This window comes from Podarcis bocagei (assembly GCF_964188305.1).
Source record: "Podarcis bocagei genome assembly, chromosome: 6".
NCBI lineage: Eukaryota > Metazoa > Chordata > Lepidosauria > Squamata > Lacertidae > Podarcis > Podarcis bocagei.
In genome coordinates, this window is record NC_138130.1 from 41,795,173 (window position 1) to 41,816,980 (window position 21,808).

The following is a 21,808-nucleotide window of genomic DNA, read 5'->3' on the forward strand; positions in this document are numbered from 1 at the left end:
TGAGTGGGGGGGGGGACTTTGAAGGTGTCTGATTTACAAAACAGCACAGGTTGCAACTACAAACCATTCAGAGGGGTGCTGTATTGACTTAAGATCCTTCAACTTGGTTAATTAGACAGTCTTTGTATGTTTAAGAAACGCATCTACTTCAGTGGGTAGAAACTGTGGGTTAGGAGTGCAAACAGTATCAGACTCCTGGAATTTTAAGTAGTTTTTCAAAATATATGCAGTTCTATGCAATTGCACTTTTAACTGGTAAACACAGCCAGTAAATGTGAATTGGCTTCAGTATTCAGGTGTTCCCATAAAACAATACCAGAACTATAAACAGGCATTGTTGTGAATACAGGCAACGACTGTTTTAGGCACGTCTAATTGACTGCACGCGGGCATCACATTGACCCCCAAAATGGCTGGAAAAGAGGGCGGAACGGGCTTACACATGTTCCGCTGATGTGCACAGGGACCAGGAACAGTACCCCTGTACAGAACGGTTGTTGTTGCCTGTAGAGAATATATGATGGTCACTGTAGCAAACTGTATGGCAGTTGTTGTCATTGTCATCATCTATTTTTCAACTTTTAACCAGCCTTTTCTCTCACTTATTAGTGGAATTTGTGGAGGTGTTAATATTTGTTCTAGTTCAGGCTGTTTTTAAGACAATATGGGGGCATATTTTAGATATGGTATTCCTCTGTTACCGAGCCTCCAGGTTGGGGTGGATTTAGTAATAAGTAATTGTGTTTTTCTTTCATTGTTGTCACCGGACTGTCCAGATTTGATTTCAGTTGCAAGAGCTCTAGGGTAGGTGCTGTGCGCTTTTTAATTCATGAAAAAATAAAATCTAGTCACTTTACAGTTCTTAACATACGGCTTTGGAACAAATATCATTTAACATAATCCTTTTGTTTTTTTGTGGAGGCAAGTTTCATTTTAACAAATACTCATAAATGTAGAATGAGGTTATGGGCAGATTCCTTCTTGTCCTGTTACATACCAATGGAGAACAGAGCTCTTTGGCTTAACAAATTGATTGTTCTTTTATTTAGGGTGGAGCATATCATGATCAGCACACAGATGATGGAGCATCCACAAAAGAAAATAGACTTCTATATAATGATCCTGTACCTAGGAGAGTTGGTAGCTTTTACAGAGGTATTTTTATCTCATGGAATTTGATCAATATTTCTTCCATTGTTCAGATAAAAGATACTACCTATTTAACTTGAGAACTGATTTCACTCTTTCCCCAGGCAGACAAACTCAGGACAGGTGGGAGGAGCCTTCTGTCCTTTTAAAGCTAGGCAAAACTTAAAGATGAAAGTCCCTTTTGCTTTAGTAGAGGTTCCTTCCCTTCTTCTACAACTTTTGCTTCTACTTGTGGGTAGATATGCAGGGTTTGGCTGCACCTTTAGACTTGTGTTCAGTTAAGTAGTCTTACAGACCGAACCTAAGCGTGTTTACTCAGAAGTAAGTACTATTGTGTTCAGGTTGCATACTCATAACATATGCATAGGACTGCAGCCTTGGTTATAGCTTTTTATGTTGCACCTTTTTGAGAGTGCAGCTTAGAAATAATACAACAGAGGTTTTTTGTATTAACTTACTGGCGACATTCAGAAATACCATCATATCTTGGTTTGCCGTTACGCGCAGTTTTTCACATTTAGATAAAATTGCAAACTGTGGCTTGCAGCAAATTAGAAATGGAAACGGCTAACGTCTGCTTTCAGGGAAGAGTATGTATGATTACAACAGCTCCTATGAATTGGGCCTTAGTCTAGGCTCTGGACCGATGAACTTCTTTTCAGACATGACTGCAGCTACAAGAAATAATTGGTGTGATTCATCCACATTTTTGAATGCTGAAATCCCATTGTCTTTAGAGGGAAAGGTCAGCCTGTCCCATTGAAATTAGTGGTATTTTAAAATACCAAACTTTCTATTCCTTCCAAATATATACTTAAATTTGAAATATTTTACTAATGGAATTTATGTATATGTGTGCAGTATTTATGAAATGGAATGGCTTTAAGCTAAAATTTAAAGTAGTCCTCTGAATTCGCTTTGGTTTTCCATCTCAGTATTTAGTTTATGCCTGCTTGTAACCTATTGAATATATTTGGGTCCTGTTCATTTGGTATTGGATACAAGGGTTGCACCCTATCTCTCATTTTTCTCTGTCACTTGTATATGCATCATTGGTAGGTCAAGATATTGTACGACTTCAGCTTATCCAGATTTTTTAAAATTACTCTAAATATAGACATATGAGCAGCTCTGACAGGTTATGTTTGGATAAAAATAATTTGACCATTCAAACTCATAGGTAGTATTTGTCCAAAACCATAAATTTTGGTTTATAATTACAGAAAGGAGCCTATGTAAGACTAACACATGCATGCTGTTTCTTCTCCAGTGCGGCTGCAAGGAGGAGACTGGAAGGTTTCACTTCCATTTTAAGTTAACCACAGTTTACCCATTATGCAGTAAATCTTAGTTATGGTTTATTGAAGCAAGCTAGCTTGGAGGAACACAATGACTTTTTTCAAAAACTGTTGCTACCCTTTGATACCGAGGGGCTTTATTCTCCCTATCCTGTGTCAGTATTGTAATACTTTCTAAGAGGGTGATATTAAATGTTGAATATCGAGACTGAAGTGCCTAAGTAATATAGGCTTGGAAATTACAGGCATGTCCATCTTAACTTTTCTAAATTGCCAACAATCACACACAGCATGGACACACATTAATAATATCCAGGAATTGACACTGTGCAAGAATCTGAAGATTCTTATTAGAGTTAAAATAGTGTAATTAAGGGACTGGTTAGACAAACAAATTACTAAATTATTGGGATATTGAAGAAAATGATTTTAATTTCTTCAACTTGAGAAGTTTAGTTTGCTTTTTGTGGCAATGTAGCAATGTCATCAACATCATAATTTATTAGTTACATTTCTCACCAAAGTGACCCAAAAATATTTACAGTGCCTTCAGATTTAGTCTAGAGGCCTGTAGTCCGTTGGAACCAAATTCTCTCTTGTATTATGCTGAGTATTTGAATAGAATACTTTGTCCAGCTGTTGGTGCTTAACGTTATTACAGATAAATTGCTGTCAATTGCCCATGTAAGAACCTATGCTCTACAGTAGAAGGTGATTCTGAATTCAGTCAGAGGCCTCAGATCTTGTTGATTCAACAGAAAATTCTGCCCGTTCACACTGGCCTCCTAACCTGTCTGCTCAAATGCGAGCTTTGTGCATATGTGTTGGAGCATCCCTACATGAAGTGAAATATTGTAGTAATTTTTCTTTATCCTTTTTCTTTCGGTTTTGCTCCATCTTTATGTGCACTTTCTACAAAGTCACATTTTATTGGTTCAGTGAGATTCTTTGGTGGCAAAGAGGTTGATACTTAACACACTTGAAATCCCTCCGTTCTTTTTGTTGAGCAGTGGGCAGAGGGAGGTCAGTGTGTAAGGACAAACTTACTTTATGGAAGAAAAGTCACATACAAATTTTATTTGGCAGAAGTATGGATTTGTTTCAGTACTAAAGCTCAAGTACTTCCATTAGTTTTTGATTTACCTACCTTTCAACTCTTTTTGTCTTTTGTTTCCTACCCTCTTTTCTTCTTTCTCTTCTCTCTACTGATGTGTCCTCCCTGTCCTCTTTGTAAGTTTCTCATTGTCTCTTGCATTGTTGTTTTGCTTGAATTGTATTCATTTGTTAAAGTTAAAGGAATAAATATCACCAACTTTTAAAAATGTAACTTCAGGGTTGTAAAAATGCACAAATCCATAAATGGCATTTACGTGCTGCTATATTAGTTCTATGTTTTGTTCATACTCATTTAAATGCAGTAAGTTGCTTATGCATGCTTATACATTTCTTATTATTAAGCCCTTCGTGTTTGTTACTAGTTTTATTTCATAGCTGAAATGCTTCTTTCAGAAGTAAACTTCTCTTGAAAGTTTTCAGCCGTATTTCCTGAAGAGGTTTCGGCTGCTATCCTCCAATTTGCCATCCGACTTACAGGAGCAAATTGAATAAGCCGGTTATGTTTTCCACATGCTAAAACCTAGTGACTTTTCATTCATTTCTCAATTCTGAAAGGATGTCATGCTTTGTAAATAATCAGCATGGTAAATAGAGACAAAAGCTGGTGAGAGTCAGATGATGATGGATATATGGCAGTTTTGTATTTATTTATTTTCAATTACAGTCCCATCTCCACGCCCAGAGGGAACATTCCTAGATAATAGTGCCTCAAACAGAATACCTTCGCTACCAGCAGAAAGTAGTAGTGTAACAAGCCACTCAAAGAGACAAACTGCTTTTGATCCCTGGTAAGTTGGTGTGTTTAAGGGATGTTTTAAAACAGAACAGGTGATGGGAAAGGGTTTCACTTAACAATTTCTATTTTCTTGAACCTTTTATTGCTGCGCATTTCATTGGTATTCCTATATTATTAACATGTTTAAGTCAGACTCATGGTGAATTATTTAGTTTCCAAAACTAAATCTTTTAAGTGAAACGGTCAAGTGTTTTTCTGAATTAGGCCTCTAGGCAAAGTAATGTTAATATAATCAGTCAACACAAAAAAATTATTGGTAGCACATGTAGGTTACACAAAACCCCTGAACAGTGGTCTGAGCTAATGTCGTCAGCCCTTACATGTGCCTAGAGTTCCTTAGCAAATGCACTGGGAACACCTTCCAGAACTCATTGTGGGTTTGGGTAAGTCTTACTCCTCACCTCTGGCCCCCAAAATTTGCTTTCCTTTTTGCACTGCTTATTTTCTATCATGAAAATCTAGATCAGAATTCAGGTGCAGCCCTATATGTTTTAGGACTTTTGAGGCCTGAGGAGATTCTTCATACCCATTCCTGTGAAAATGATGACTCCATAAGATAATCCAATGTAAAAAAAATTTTTTTTTGCTAAAGTTGGCTTTCTGTTTGTTTGTTTTTCCCCTCTGTGTTAAGGAAAAGTCCTGAAAATGCTCATTCTGAGCAACTAAAGGAAAAAGAAAAGCAAGGGTTTTTCAGGGCGATAAAGAAGAAGAAAAAGAAATCTCAATCTGTAAGTAATTTCAGTTTCCTATTTTTAAAAAGTTTGTTTTTATGTCATAGTTTTATCAAGCATCAGTTTTCCTTTTCAGATGTTTACGCTTATCTGCATATAAACATTTTAGGCTGAAATCTGTAGAGCTACTTAGACTTACATAATTGGTTTATGCTGACCAGCAGAATTTCTCACTTTAGAGAGTTGACTCCAAGATGATCACAAGTTGCTTTTGAAGCTCATAATATCAAAAGCAATTTACTATGTGGGCAAGGGAAGTAGAGTGCTGTAATTCAAGAAAAATACCTAAAGCCACCCCCGCTTGGGCTCAGGAAACTAGTTTCACAGTTGTCAGCTATATAATTATTCATATCTGAAAACAAAAGTATCTGAAGGATTACTTCCGTGGAAATATTTTCTTTTGAAGTCTATATGGCAAGACTAAACAAAGAATGCTAACAAGCTGAGTCTTCATCCAGACGAGGCAGAAGTACTGCTGGTCAATAGACAAACTGATCCATGAGTAGAAGTACAAAGTGTTCTGGATGGGCTTGCGCTCGCTCTGAATAACCAGTTTCATAGCTTGGGAGATGCTTCTAAATATGCTCTCTGTTCTGGCTGGTTGGTGTGGAGAGGAGGGGAATGATTGGTCTTATCATACCCACATGCATAACCTTCAATCTTATTCATTATCAGTACACCATAATAGTATCCCAGATCATGATGATATGCTGAACAGATTAAAATGCATTTGATAAAAACAGTAAATACCAGTTAGTGCAGTATTGTTCGAACAATAAATTCTTTCAGCAGATATAATGAAGGTAGCTTAAAAGGGGGATTTCTGCATTTTTTAAAATGTTGTATTTAGCATTGTATGCGTCTGATTTTTAGATATCTCCAATTAATTTACAAAGAAAGGCATTTATGCAAACAGTTGAGCAATAAAATAGCTAAACTAGAATTGGAATGAGGCAGGGTAGACACAGAAAATAATTTATTGCATAAATTTTACAGGGTAATGTTTTAGGAATTAACTAATTAAAAAGCATATTTTTCTATGAGAATGGGTGATGCATCTGCATGCATGCATATGCTGTTTTAATATCAAATAATGAGTGCAGTGAAAGCATGTGGTTAGAATTCATATTATCTGGTAAATGGTATTTAATTTACATAGAAATAAGTGGCATTAGTGTTTATAGTATTGTAATACCTGCAGCAATATAGCTGATATCTTAAATGATTATTGTATTTAGCATGCTGAATTCTCATTTGGAAACACAACTTTGAACATAGTTTGGTTGAAATTCCATTGGATTTCTTTTTTCTAACTGTTACTATATACCAATTTAAGTCTGGATAAAATGGATAACATGTTTAATATGGCTTCATAATTGCCATGTTTTGGGTGAGCATGCTACAAGTCACACTCATGTGAATGAGCATTATCTGGTCTTGTGATATCTGCATTCTCACATTTAACCACTTTCGTTAAACTCTGCAGTCTCATGTCCATTTCCCCCATTTTCTGCCAACCCACCTTTGTTCTTGTGAGCAAGTATTATTGCATGGATACAAACCCATAATGTAGTGCAGTTAGACAAAATTAAAGCTGGGAAATGTTTCCTTGGAAATTGCTGATGTGGGTTAAAAATGAGTTGAAAGGAGAATTTAGCTTCTGTTGCATGTATCTAACATAATGGAAATATCTATAGTTAGATATTGGCAAAATTTTACCTATTGTTTCAGTAAAGGATCATAATCTGCTAAGACATTGTGACTCAACCCAAGATACTGGTCTGTGAGACAGTTTAGATCAAAGCTTCTGTTCACCATGGCTAGATCAGTGTGCAAAGCTGTCATATGGCACAGAAATGAGAAAATAAGCAATATGCTGTGCATAGAATCTGGGGCTTTTTGTGTGCCAATCTGTAAAATTTTGGCCATTATGGAGCCAGCTACAAATCAGTGTGCCCGGTTATTGTAATGAATTATTGTACAGTAATAAAGACCACATAGCTGTACATAGAAACTGGTGTAAATCAACAGCTATAGGACGTCAGCATAATTGCCGCAACTGCTTCATATTCAGCAGTGAAAATATTTTGTGCTAGCTTTATTTCCCTATTTCAAGCTAGCAGAATGCTTTGCCATAAGAACATTTCTCACTGGTTTCTTTCTGAAACAGAGGCAAAGAGAGTGGCTTAGTTGTTAAAATATGTTGGAATAGCACTAGGGAGAACTCAGGTTAAATATCCAGTCTTACCTACTTCACAGGATAATTGTGAGTGCAAAATTAGGGAGAGAAGGGGGAATTATAGTATGGAATATATATTTGCAGAAAAAATAAAAGAATAACAAAACAACAACAATCACCTCTATTGCAGTCACTTTGGATCCTCCCTACTGCTATGAAAAGAAGATTTCAGGATGCTAAGTAGCAAAGCTATTTTTTCTGAGCAGTTTTATTTGAAACTGCTGGCCTGTGATTAAGAATTGGCACATAACACTGTAGTGCACCTAAGTTTTTCATAGCCTGCAGATAATTTATTTCTCCCATATAATTCCTTCTGAAATACATATGTCAGCTACAAGGCATATGCAGAGCACAACTCCTATACATATGTACTTCAGATTAAATTCACTGTGCTCAGTGAGGTTTATAGCCTAGGAATTAGGATTGCAGCCTTGGACATGCATTTTCATTGAAGGGTGTATTTCTCTTATTGTTTGATAATTAGTTTAGTTAATAAAATGAAACTAGCTATAACTTTAGTTAAGTGCATACTAGGAGTCAGTTGCTACTTTGCATGCAAGTAAACCTTTTCTAATTTCTCTTACCACTTGCTGCATCTGGATATAATGATCTTAAACAATAATGATATAAAACCCTACATTGTGTAAGTAAACTGATAAACTGATAAACATTTTATGCACCTTACTACATGCAAAATCAGCTATCATGATTCTGCTAAGAGTTCATATGCTAAATTCAAAAGCCTGGTTAAATCAATTCATTCTGAACATAAAATACATGCATTTTGACAGACACATTCTTGAAATGTGTTAAGTGGGCAGGTGTGTTTCTTCCATAGACATTTTTTTATTCAGCAGAGCAATTAATCTTCTCTTGCCACAATTATATAACAGCAGATTTGGCATAAGAAATGGCTAACTTATTAAAGTGTTCATATATGTGCAGATAAGAGACATGGGTAGCTCTCCTGAATTATACTGTTATTTATGCAATTAGTCTTTTATCTTATATTGCAGACAGAATCCAACAAGGCGGAGAATCCAAGCATCAAGAAATCACTCTTTCCACTTTTTAGTACAAAGAATCACTTAAAGCATAGCTCTTCTTTGAAAAAGATTCCTGTAGTCACTCTACCTATGGTATTGACTTTTAAAAATGGTAGCACTGAATTAAAAAAACCAAAACCAAATACTTCAGTAAATTTATTTTACTGACCACAACAGCATGTATTTTTCCCATGGGATCACAAGCCTCTTCATGCAAGCTAAGCATCTTGAGCCAGTTCCACAAATTCAAAGATTTTTTAAGTTTTCAAAACTTCCAAGAAGTGTGGCATGGTTATATTTTGAAAAATTAGGAATAGATGTTTGTAGCAAACCATTAAATGCAACATCATCTGAAATCAGTCACATGGTACTAATGTTCAAATTATCCTTTCTTTATATTATTTAGTTGAGTCTTGTTTACATGGTTTGCCATTTCTTTCCTTCGGCTTAAGCAAAAAGAAACCTCCTTTGAAAAACGAAGCAACCTCTTATTAACTTGATTTGCCACAGAACTCTATATTGGTCTGTTTTTAATAGCTTTAATTTCCTTAGGTTTTGTGGTAATTAGCCGCCTTGTTGTTTTGATTGGCAGAATAAAGGCTAAGCTCCCTACATTTAATGTCTTAACAAGTTTTTAATCCTAAAATTTAGTTGCTGAGAAAACACTATCTAGCCAATAATTTCTCGTCCCTCCCCAATAATTCTATGAATACTCAAACCATCCTGGTGATGGGTTCAGCCATCATTTCCCCTTGCAACTAGTGTAGCACTACTTAGCAACCTGTGTGATTAAAAACTTCATTTTACTTTGGTGGGAAATAAATTATGTCCTTGCACAAATAATGTACAACTAACAGCCTGATAACTCTCAATTCATATATTGATCTTTTTTCTTTAGAAGAAAGAAAACATGTTTTGTTTTTGTCTTTTGTGGAGGTGGCTCATGATCTTAAGAGCAGTATGGAATGCTATGGAAATGAGGATGAAACACAACAATGCACTTATTTATCTGCTCTTTCTCTCTTACAGTGATTTCACTAACAGCATGTGAATGCCTTAAAGGTGGAGGTTGTAACAAATCTGCATGGCATCTACAAATGTGATTATTAATATGGACATATTAAAGGGGCATTGCAATAACAGGCTTCACCTGCATTGCTTTGATCTGGGAAGCTGGGAGAAGGGAAGCAGTTTGGAACATCTACTGCTTAGGAATTGATCAGCCCCCAAAATCTTTCTGTGTTGCAGATGCCTGGGAGTGATAGTCAGGATCTTTTGGCATTACAGAAAGCTATGCACTCATCTAATCACCCTGGCAGCAGGCAGAAAGATTGGCATTCTGATAAGATGACAGAAATCCAAAGTCATGTAAGTGAAATTATTGCTTCATTCCAGTTTAAGGTCAGGGGAATAGTAGGTAGGTCTGCTAAGTTGCAACCCAAAGTACCAGTATATACCTTTATATCATAGGATCATATGAAGCTTATACTGCATTCAGGTCATTGGTCCATCCACTGAGTACAGTACATGCTGACTGAATCTACTGCTTCTCTAACCCACTTTTCTCTGGGTTTTTAGTCCAGCCCTACTCTCTCTTTCAAGCAAGTATCTAGGTATGCCAAACAACAGGATGGGGCGGATGAAAGAACCAGAGAAATGCTGAAGGGAGAAGATAAAGCTGCCTTGTGTTTTGATGTCACTGTCTTTCCTTCTCTCCAGAATCAACCTAGAATAGTTACGGTTGCCAGTCTCACAACCCAGAGGACCATTTTTGCTTTAATTCCCCTTTTGCTGCTACTCAGCAGTAGTGGACAGGTACTATCTCCACCCCTGTTCTTTACTGATGACATTGGCAGCTTCAAAGGAGAAATAGTTCCCCAAGGTTCTGACCTGGCTTCTTTAATAACTACTCCGTTTGCCAATTAGTGGCATACTTTTTTGGATGATTTGATGTCCTTTACATTCCGTGGTAAAATATAAGAATAGCCCTAAACTTCTGCTTCATTTCACTCCTGAAGCATAGGTGAATTATTTGCCAGATCCTATAACTGCTAGTGAGCTATTGGCCACATTCACATGTCACTCTAAACTATGGTGTGCAATGTGCACGATCCACACTGAGTGCTCCCCCTTTCTTCCTCCTACATGGCCAGTAAGATTCAATCAGATCCTTTCACTTCTGCTTTAGTTAGCCAGTTTGTTGTGTGATCCAAGCTTGGAATTGTGGTTAACACTAGCTGTGGTTAGTTTCAACAAGCCAGCTTCAGAAACCGTGGTTTAAAATTGCCTTGTTTGAAATGAACCGTATTTCCTGTTTGCCACATTGTGTTACACCAGCAACAAAAGTTTCTGAACTTCTTATCTCAGACTCATGGCCAGGAGGAGTCAGAAATCTCATAAGGATAGATAAGAAAGAGTACAGGAGAGGTTTCAGTTTCAAATGTGAGGTGATGAACTCTCAAAACACACATGAACTCCGTTCAGCTAGATGTAAATTGATTTGCCATCTGCATTCCATCCTGTCCAGCAATGCTAAAATGACCTCAGGAGAGGAGGCTAAAAGCACACCCCCTTAACTCATATGGAGAACTGGAGGTACTGGGAAGCCATAGCTTCTGAGAAGTTCAGAGCATGGCTGTTATGGTATTATCCCATATGTTGTACTAGATTGAAGTACATAATTTAGAAATGTCTTGTGGAAATTAGTCATTCAAGACAGATGGATGTTCAGGGATCTTACATTGGAAATATTTTGAGTCTTAGCAACTGTTTTTAAAAGTTTCATTATTTATAAACTTATTTCAACTGTTATTTGGGTATTTTTTAATTAATTGAATAAAATCTATATGAAGCTGTTGCATCTATTAGAAGGCAGCTAAAACTAACAATAATAAAGTGGTACTTTGGTTTTCAAACATAATCTGTTCTGGAAGACTGTTCGGCTTCCAAAACATTCAAAAACCGAGGCGCAAAGGGCGGTCTGCAATTGCAGTGGAGAAAATTGAAAAAAATGCAACGGAAGCCGTTCGACTTCTAAGACGCGTTTGAAAACAGAAGCATTTACTTCTGGGTTTCCAGCATTCAAAAACCAAAATGTTCGGCTTCCGAGAGATACCACTGTATAAGAAATCATCAAACCTGGTGGAAGAGTGAAGAATAATGTTTATCATTTATATCAAAATTTGAGCACAGAATCTTCAAGTAGAGAAATGTTCATTCTGCATGCAGATGCTGAAAATGCAATAGTGTTTAAAGCTATAGAATATTATAAAAACATACTGGGGCACTGTATTTCTAGACTATACTTTCTTGAGTGAAAAGCTGAAAGTGGATGGAAAAAGAAATATATTGTAAATAATATACTTACAGCTCAAAGCATTATTGAACAAAGGCTGTTTTCAGTGTTTATAAGCAGAAAAGGGAGTACAAATAAATAAAAATAACAAGGCCCATGAAGTTTTCTTCTTTTTCTCTAGAGCCAGCCTTTAAAATCCCTCCGCAAGTTGTTGCACCTTTCTTCATCCTCAAACCATTCAATTCCTTCTGAACCTCGATTCCAGCCCTTACCAAGTCAGCCAACTAAAACATCTTTTTCTGAAGTTCGAATTCATCCCATAAGTCAAGTTTCCTCCAGTAGCAGCAGCAACCTACGGCAGGAGTCCCAGTCAAAAGGCAGAACCACACTCCAGATCCCGGGCCAGATGGAACCCAGTTGGCATGTTTCCCCAGTGAACAGGAGTGCCAATGATGGGACTTCATACTCTGATCAGATGCCTTCTAAGAGTGGGCAAAATGGTCATACTTACAACCGAACAAATAGATCCCGAATGCCAAACTTGAATGATTTGAAAGAGACAGCTTTGTAATAATACTCCAGGAAATGCTATTGCAGGGATTTTATCAGGGGGCATGGCAGTGCTGGTGATCGTGGTGGTAACTGAATTCTCAGCTTTATAAAAGGTGTGCAATATTGAATACGTGGAGCTACTGTTTGGTGCCACACCAATAGGGATCTTGCAGTGAAATTATTAATTGCCATTCATCTAATCTCATGACAAAAGAATGTGCACTTCAGGGAGAATGAACTTTTTTGCCCTTTTCTCTCATTTTACATTCCAGCTTAGTGCACTCCTCCGTCTGTATAGGCACTTCGGAGAGTTGAAAGAAATGTCTTTAGACCTGTGCCCTTATGGAAAAAAAATTTGCTGCCTAGATTTAATTTTTTTTTAAAGAAACTGTGGGGTTTATGTGAAACACTTGTATCCCTAATAAGTTGTATGTTTTTATTTGTTTTTTAAACTTCCATATTTGATAGGGTTTGTAATATTTATTTATGATCTACTATTGTATTGTTATAATCATATCTTATGTTACAATGTATAGTTATTTTGAGCTGTTTGAAACATTGTGATGCAGTGCAACAGCTACAGTAGTTTCTATAAAAACTAACATACATAGATCGCATCAGGAGTATTTTATTATATACATAAATTATATATATGAATATATATATATATACACAGATATATATAAATGGTAAATAACTGTCTTTTTAAAAATATACTCATTTAAAAGAAAAGTATTGTTATGACACTATCTGCCATATTTTTATACATTTGTGATATAAAGTGCAGTATTATACTTCTAATAAAAGGGAACTGAATGTGGATTGAAGTGTGAACTGTAAGAAGTTTTGCCCAGCTAGTACTAGATGCAGTGTCGTTGCTGACAAACAAAATACAATAGTAATTCTCAGACTTTGCTCTTAGCTTGTTTCTGCAGGTAATGGCTTATCAAAAATGGAAACCCTTAAAGTCAATTGAAAAGTGATATATTTCCCCCTAAATGTGTGCTTAGCTTTCCCCATTACTCTTAATTGAAGATGGGCATCTGCATTATCGTGGTAGAATCCCACCTTGTTACAGTCGTCCATGCAGAAAAACTAACGTGTAACAAGTTAACGCAGATTCTCTTCTGTTCAATATGTGAGGTGAAGACCAAAGAGCCACAGCAGGAGTTGCAAGTGGCAAGCCAAAGTTGGCATGACTTAGCACTGTAAATCATGGTGAAAGGTTTTAGGCCTCTATGTATTCTTTGCACTTTGCTTGAAATTGTACCGACAAGAAAGTAAAATATTGTATTTAAATGTAAGAGAGGATGTGGCACTTCTATTTTGTTTCTAAGATTTAATAAAAACTGTGACATAATATTTGAATATGGAAAGCAACACTTTTTCTGCTAAGTTTGATTTTCCCCTATATCACTTATAAGAATATCTATGTGGACATTAAAGCTTCACTCTCTTCAGAGTGCTGGATGTTTTCTAATTTCCTATAGAATATTATTTTTAAAAAATCAAGTGGACTTATAGCAGAGTGTATGTAGAGTCTAATATTCCGTTTGCTCACAATTACTATAACTCAGGAAAAAAGATAATTGGAAAAATGTTGGCCCATTATGGAGCTGGTATAAATGAAAAAAGAATGAGACAATAGTGTCAGAACAATACATGTTTTAAGTCTTAACTCCTCAGACTTACACAACTCTTGAAAGCATAGCTTAGTCAACTAGTTGTTTTTCTAGCAGTTTACTGCTTTGTCCTCCAAAAGATTACCTGAAAAGCAGAAACTTGCTGGTTTACGCGGATATTTAGAAGTACAGACGAATGGAAGAGATGTACTCTTAGTTTGCAGTACATTAAAGGTATATGTGAATTTTTAAAAACAGCATCAGCAGACTTCATAGCAGGAACAAAATGTTTTTCATTGCAAAAACCAAAAACTTGAGTTGGAAGGATAGTATATGTGTCTGTTTCCTATTTAGAAAACAGGTATTAGAACAATACATGAAATAATGAGTGTGTTGTGGGGAATATGAGACCGTATGATGGAGTTTGTTTAGTAACTGGGTGTCAATTTGATTAATAGAGTATCTATCTTCTAACAGTCTCCTTCACCCACCAGCTGCCAAATTGGCCTTACTATTTGTTTTGAGACTGCAGCTCTGAGCAGTACTGTCTGCGTTACACTAGTTGTAGCTGTTTAATTATTGCTATACCCCATTTTGTTTACTAATACTTATTACACTGCAGGCAATTTGCACACACAATTTTTTGAAATGCTATTTCTAGCTCGTGTGTGGAAGCCCTCTGCCTTGAAAAGATTTAGCATCAAAGTTAAGTATATCAGAAAATCATTAATTGTATTGTTGCATTTAAAATTAGTATTGCCATTTTCAAGGATAAACCTGAAAGTATCTGTCTGACTTTCAGGAGAGAGTGAAGAAATAATATAATTTTCTCTTTTTGTTAAAATAAAAACTGTACACCATGCTTGAACACACACAGTTTCCAATCTGTTAATATAAAGAGTAAGTCTTATTTCAAAAGCCTTGCACTTAATTTGGTTTATGTAGTCAACTTGTAATATGTTAGACTTGTAAATATGCTAAGACATCCAAAAATCTTATTAGGCTAATGGAGATTTGCTAGCATCAGAAGAAGAGCAAAGCCTATTACACATTAAACTATTATTCAAGTGTGAGCTTTTCTCTTCGCTGAGATTAGAAAAGTAATTTGCTGTACTCTCTGTAGCTTTACCAAGGATAGAGCAGCTAAACTTAGGTATGTGTTTTGCTCTCTGATGGTATTCCTAGTGTAAAATAATCAGTGTCATGTATACTACTGGAAGGCAGCATACATTTTCCTGTGGGATTGTACGGATATTTTAAATAGGGAAAATAAAACCTTGATATATTTAACAATATCTGTGGAACAAATCTTTGATACTTTTGCAAAATTGTCCATTCAATAGCATTTCGTTTGAAAGTGCCCATATTCCAATAAAATGCATTAAAACCGGCCTAAACAGTTTATTGAAAGTAGAATTTGGTAAACATGCTGCTGAGATTTTCATTTTGGTAAACGTCGATGATAGTAAAAAGAGAAGCAAGTTAAATTTTGCTTGATTCTCAGAGAGTGGGGAATGAGCATATTTTTAAGTTATTTTTTTTAAAAAATTGTAAGTCGTGTTTAAAATTTGAAAGGTTACAGAGATTTATAACTGAGATCTAGCATGTTTAGTGCAAGAGGTTTGAGAGCTGACATTGCACAAGCATAAACGGACAAGCTTAACTGTGACCAACTATAATAATAATGGCAGTTGCGCTAGTTATCCTCAACCATCAGGCACCCACTGGATTTGGCTGTTGCACTACACTGCTAATGAGACTCCTACTAGCAGACTGGCTTGTCACGTGAGCAGGTTGCCACAATTGGATATCTCCCTTTTTAAAGAAAAACAACACCACTACTTTGAGCAACAGACAAGATCACTGGGGAAGGGCAATGGCAGTCACTCCTGGTTTCTTGGATTTGGCATACATTTATTAAAGCATTTCAACCCAAGATCAGGAGGTATGGTTTTCAGGTGTGTTTTTAAAAAAAACCATGTTCTGTTTTTAAACTCCTATATCAGAAGGCTTCCCATATAAATCCCCAAATAGTATTGGGATCAGCCTCCCGCTCCTGATTCGTAACTATTTTTTTAAATATTCAAAAAAAGATCATTTATGTCCTAGAAGAGAAGTATTGATACAGTCTTTAGTATTTCATTTGGCTTTTGTATAGAAAACATAGTTATTAAAATGTTCTCTTTTCCATTCCGCCATCCCCCCACACCACAAAAGTATGAGTAATTCAGTTTCCAGCTGCCTTAAATATATCCAACTTTTATTTTTTACACTGTATGGTAATTCAGCTAAAACTGAAGGCATTTGTAAAATAACCAACAGAGAACAACCAGGAATCTAAATATTTTAAGGCTCCTTAAAATACCAAATTGAATTATGACCGAGAGCAAATGTGAAATTGGCAGAGAACAGGTATATCTGTGTCACAGTTCTATTTGAGTATTGGACTAGTGTTTGTTAGTTTTGCTCTGAGGTAGAATAATAAAACTTAGTCAGACTTTTGCCTAAAACACTCTCAACTGAGAATGTGAATGTGTAGCCTGACTCTTGCATAACAGTAATGCTATGATAAGTTTTTGTGTATTTGTTTTGTGTGGTGGCGCAACTATTCAGGCATTAGATGAACATGCACAGGGAGTGTACAATGGTTCTGTCTTATAGTGCAGTTATTTGAGCTAGGCTTGGTGTATGTTGCAAGGAAAGCATATTACAGTAGTCTTCAATAAACATTCGAACAATATTAAAGTATCTGTAAAATTAAGATTATTTTAGAACCGCCTTCCTCAACCTGGTTCCCTTCAGATGTTTTAGAGTACACGTCCCATCATTCCTGATGATTGGCCTTGCTTTTCTGGAGCTGGCGAGAATTGTAGGCCTCAACATCTAGAAGACACCAGGTTGAGAAAATGTTCTAGAAGAAAAGGTGCCTTTCCGTATCCAAATTCATTCTCCTGTTATTTTTTATTATGCCAGCTGGCTTACACATGAGAATTAGTAGCAGATAAGGACAAAAGCCATTTTTCCTAGTGTCTAGTATAATCCAGCTGCTGTTTAAGAACTTTTAATACAACACAGTTGCATCCAGACAAATTATCAAAATAAATTAAGGTATCTTTATTTCCCAGTGAATTCTCTTCATTCAGCTACCGTAACAACAGTGTGAGAGCCTTTCCTCACATGTCCACTTGTGTCTGCTAACACAAACTCACTTATCAATATTCTGCATTATAGAATAAAAGTACCATGAAAACAAAACTGACCAGTTTGTTAACAAAATCCTTATATGAATTTTATATGTTAGCTGAACACAGTTCCATTTACTTTTAAGAGTAATGAATAAAAGTTGACGTCACTCGCTTCAGCGTAGCGGTGTAGAAGATTTGCCCACTCCTATGAAGTTTACCACTAAATGAGCAGTGCTTCTGGAAAATGTAGATTAAGTTCATTCAGCCAAATAAAGGTGACCAAGCTCTCCTAAACAAGCTGCTGCAATACAGTACAATTGCTTCTTGTGGCTGTTCGTAGAGCATGTTTACTGAATGTATAGCTAAATAGTTGTACACAGTTGTTGTTTGCTAGGACATTGCTCAACACAGGACTTTTCAGTTACCTCTCTTGGTCAGTTAATTACAAATTATAATATGGTGTTTGCTTTACTTTCTTTTTGAAGAGTCCGGTCTTTCGGAGTTTTGGTCAGGAATGGGGAACCTGTGGCCCTCCAGATGTTGTTGAACTACAACTCCCATCAACCCTGGCCAAATTCCAGCATGACCAATGATCAGGAATTATGACATTTGCAGTCCAGCACCATCTGGAGAGCCACAGGCTCCCCATACCTGTTTTTAGACCGTGCTTATATTAATTTTAAGCTGCTCAGTGCATGCCCATTGTTAAATTGCTTTAAGGTCTTCCTTTATTTCTTTATGCTGGATTGCCCTTTTTGTTTTGTTTTTCGCTCCAGGGGGGACGGACGTGAAAATATCTTATTTCCCATTCTGAAACAATTGTTAGACCATTGTTAGATTTTGTCCAGGATGTTCATTTGCTCATTTATTTGCTAGATTATCCAAGACATGCATTTTTAACTCTCATCATATTCCAGCATAACCATTATCTTAAAATGTGCTTTAAAAAAACACAAAAAAACACAAAAATTTAGTCCACAGGACATAATGTGGAAAATACATCATGTGGGGGTTATTATTTTTGAAGAGTCGGTAAAATGCATGGTGGCTTAAGAAATGTATGGAACATCACAATTTAATATTTGCAAATAGAATCACCTGAGATGTGTGCTAATTCTAAGACTGCAAAATATACATTGCTGTAATGAATTCTACTGGGAGGATTTAGAGTTCATAAGTGGCGGGAAATCTACCCCCTTTAGATTATTTTTCTCCAACCTCCATGTTAGAAGAATTAAAGTGAAGGACATACTAATTCCATAGTAGTACATTTTGACCTATAAATTCAGGTTCTCTGGAGAAGGGGGGGAAATGCCAAATAGAGGTCTTCAGGGAGAAATAGCTTTGGCTATTTAATATATTTAGAAATCCAGGACTGCTGAGATCTCCACTGTCAAAATATTGAAGAAGAATTGTAGATGAAAAAATAGGGGAGAGGATATCTCCTGGAGAAGTTAATAGCTTTAGGAAAGTCAAGGTAAACCCAAAAGATCTAATTAAAAAGGCAGATTTCTTGGCTTTTGAAGCATTATAAGTAAAGATTACCCACTTTCACTATCCCTTTTTTAGAAAATCTCAGATGTGCAAACTTAAAACCAACCTTGCTTTCTGTTATGAAAAAGACGTTATGTAAATCTTTGAATTAAAACTGATTTTGAAAATATGTTGGGTATTTGAAGATTTCATTCCAAGTTAATAAACCATCTGTAAAGTGTTTATAGAACTCTTTGTATCATGTTGTGCTTACACCGTATCAGATTGTTTTCAGGCATGTATTCCATTTTTAACTCCTGTATAATTTTTATTGTTTATGTAAATAGTATGAGAAAGAGAGAAAGAAATGATCCTATGTTAAATCTTTAATTATCAGCATGGGAATTATTCATTTTTACTGAGCACAATGTATTTTTGAATGGGCCTTCCAAAACATGTCTTTAATAAAAATGCAGGTTTTGCACTAGAAAACTGAGGTTGTCATCCCTCCAAAGCATTTCGTGCATCTGTAGTAAGTTTCCTCCAGCCTTGCTGATCTTTTATTTACCCTTCTGTGCTTAGCTTTTTTTGAACCTCTAGCTCGTTGAATGTATTTGCCAAGAAATATTTTTGACTTGTCTGAAACATTTAAATGACACCAGTTTATGTACATTACTTTTGAGTTCAGATAGTACCTGTTTTATCTCAAATGGACACTGACCTGCTTTTGGACATAGCCGTATAGCTGACATAATATGCCAGTGTTCCCTTTACATCTTCATCCCATGGGGTCACTGAGCTACAGAGGTCACTAGAAGAATCTGTCCTGGAAAAGAATATCAATTTTCTCTCTGCTTCATTCCAGAACAGCCCACAAGTGTTTCATCTACTTTATTACTATGATCTTATAATTTCCGCAAGCAGAAAAATTGCCAAGAGAACAGAAAGAAGTGTACAGATACATGTCAGCATCAGAATACTAGTATTCTTCTTAATTAAACTGACTTCTTTGGTTTACGTATGGCAAGGCTAGAGCTAGACCATGAATCTCAGATGAGCAAGTCACAGTAGGCCTATTCACACATGTACAGGAGGTCTGTGTGTGTCCCATTAGCCCAGCCATAGCCAGTGTCCATACACTGAGCAAGGTGTGCAAAAAGGAGCACCTATATGTGTACAATTGTATTTCCATGGGAACATTTTTTCATTCAACATGTGGGTAAGAACCTAAGAGCCTTCTGGAGCTGGCCAGTGGCCCATCTAGTCCAGTATCCTTTCGACACGGTGGTGAACTAGTTTCCCATAGGAAGGCTACGATCAGAACCTGAGCCCAACAGCGCTCACTACTGGCAGTTCCCAGCAGTGGATATTCAAAGACCTACTACCTCCCATAGTGGAGATAGGACATAGCCACTGATAGCCTCCTCTTCCAGGAATTCATTTACTCTTAAAACCATCCAAGATGGGGCCATCACTAGGACAACATCAGGAGTGGGTATGTTCCTGTTCCCCTCCACACATTAGTGTGAAGCATATGTAAACACAGCTTAACTTGCTGCCCAGCTTCAAAGATGGTTGTGTAGGAAAAATCAGGACTGTCAAACACTAGTCCAGACTTGGGCTTAATGTCCACAATTCCTTTTCTGTATCTGGGAGAGCCTTTTGTTTTCAATATTTTCTTCATCTCTTTGTCATCCTCTGCTTCACTGAGAAATAACTATTGCTCTCAACATTGATTTGGAAATGTTTGTCAGCTAATGTATGCTCACTGATTTTGTGTTTCTAGCAGATGAGCCAATTGCTTGTGGCAGCAATGCTGTGTTGCATATTAACCCATCTAGTTCGTCAAAATCTTGATAACTGCCATTCCAAATGGTATAATCATGGTCAGCGGTTTGTGTTCCACATCATTTCAATCATTTGGATATACAGTATGTTTGAAGTTTTCCATTTCCTTTAGGTATCTCTATTGCTTGTTGCCATCACTTTTGGGGGATTTTGGTGTGTTTAATAAAATGCATTTGCCCAGGGTGACAGATTTCCAGTACAGCATTTAGATAATTCCTCCTTTGCAAATGTCTTACGGAAAGAAATACCCACCTTTTGTCCTCTATAAATGGCTTTGGATGCAGATACTTCTGTTCCGTAAAGATTTCTTGCTTTCTAATTTGACTCCACACACCTACTTTGCTGCCAGAAACTGCCCAGTTAATGAAGACGATAGAATAAATGGATGGTATGAGCACACACCGAAAAGCCAAGTCTATCCTAGGAGCAGCTGTGTGAGAGAGATAGAATTTGGAGCTTCTGTGTTGACCTTTTCAGTAACAAGAAGAGTAAGATCTCAATGTATCTGTGAAAACTGGAAGGAGGCAAATATGAGTTAGTGCCTGATAATCTGCTCTCTAGGAACATTGGGCTTCCCCAAGTCTGCAGCCAGAGTTCCCTTTTCACTGGAGATTCTGGGAGCTGAACCTGACACCTTCTGCATGTAAAGCATGAGTTCCACCACTGCACTTAGGTCACCCTATCAGAATGTGAATTGTGATAGGAACTAGGATTCTATTGATGCCTATAGAATTGCACTGGCCTCATGGATATTTATTAGACAGAGTAAGTCAAATACTGAGCGGGTGGGTAGCACTGGCAGCACTCTTGAGCCTCTTGGCCATTCCTTTCTGTAGGAGATCAGAGCTACACAACCTGTCAGTCTCTCTCTAAACTTGCCTGCTGCCTTTCAATGCTGAAGAGGATGCTATCCCATTGCCAGCGTTGAAGTAATATTCAACTGCTAGTCAGTTGAGCTGCATACTAGCTTCACACCCTCCCTCTTTCTGCCTGCCTGCCTGTGAGAGCCAGTGTGGTGGTGTGGTTAAGAGCGGTAGACTCGTAATCTGGGGAACCGGGTTCATGTCTCTGCTCCTCCACATGCAGCTGCTGGGTGACCTTGGGCTAATCACACTTCTCTGAAGTCTCTCAGCCCCACTCACCTCACAGAGTGTTTGTTGTGGGGGAGGAAGGGAAAGGAGAATGTTAGCCGCTTTGAGACTCCTTCGGGTACTGATAAAGCGGGATATCAAATCCAAACTACTACTACTACTACTACTACTACTACTACTCTTCTTCTTCTTCTTCTTCTTCTTCTTCTTCTTCTTCTTCTTCTTCTTCTTCTTCTTCTTCTTCTTCTTCTGTCCCTTCTCCCTGCCCCTGAGGCCACTTTGCTTAACGTCCATCCTGATGAGTTATGGAGAAAGCTTGCTCACTCTTTTCTGACATTTCGGTTGGTCCTAATAAAAGTATTGCCTG

General features: G+C 37.0%; 1 protein-coding gene across 4 annotated transcripts in view; it reads left to right on the plus strand.

Annotated features, from left to right (window-relative positions):
• The window catches only part of CDKL5 (cyclin dependent kinase like 5), a 66,468-nt gene extending 47,474 nt beyond the window's left edge, over positions 1-18,994 (plus strand). For 2 of the 4 annotated variants that reach the window (XM_081199556.1, XM_081199555.1), the window contains exons 13-18: positions 1,050-1,155; positions 4,228-4,351; positions 4,991-5,087; positions 8,346-8,468; positions 9,624-9,743; positions 11,852-18,994. In XM_081199556.1, coding sequence (XP_081055682.1) covers positions 1,050-1,155; positions 4,228-4,351; positions 4,991-5,087; positions 8,346-8,468; positions 9,624-9,743; positions 11,852-12,241 — 960 coding nt within the window. In that variant the 3' untranslated portion in view covers positions 12,242-18,994. The remainder of the gene's footprint in view (positions 1-1,049; positions 1,156-4,227; positions 4,352-4,990; positions 5,088-8,345; positions 8,469-9,623; positions 9,744-11,851) is intronic. The other 2 variants (XM_081199557.1, XM_081199558.1) reach the window with 2 other exon arrangements.
• The last annotated feature ends 2,814 nt before the right edge of the window (positions 18,995-21,808 follow it).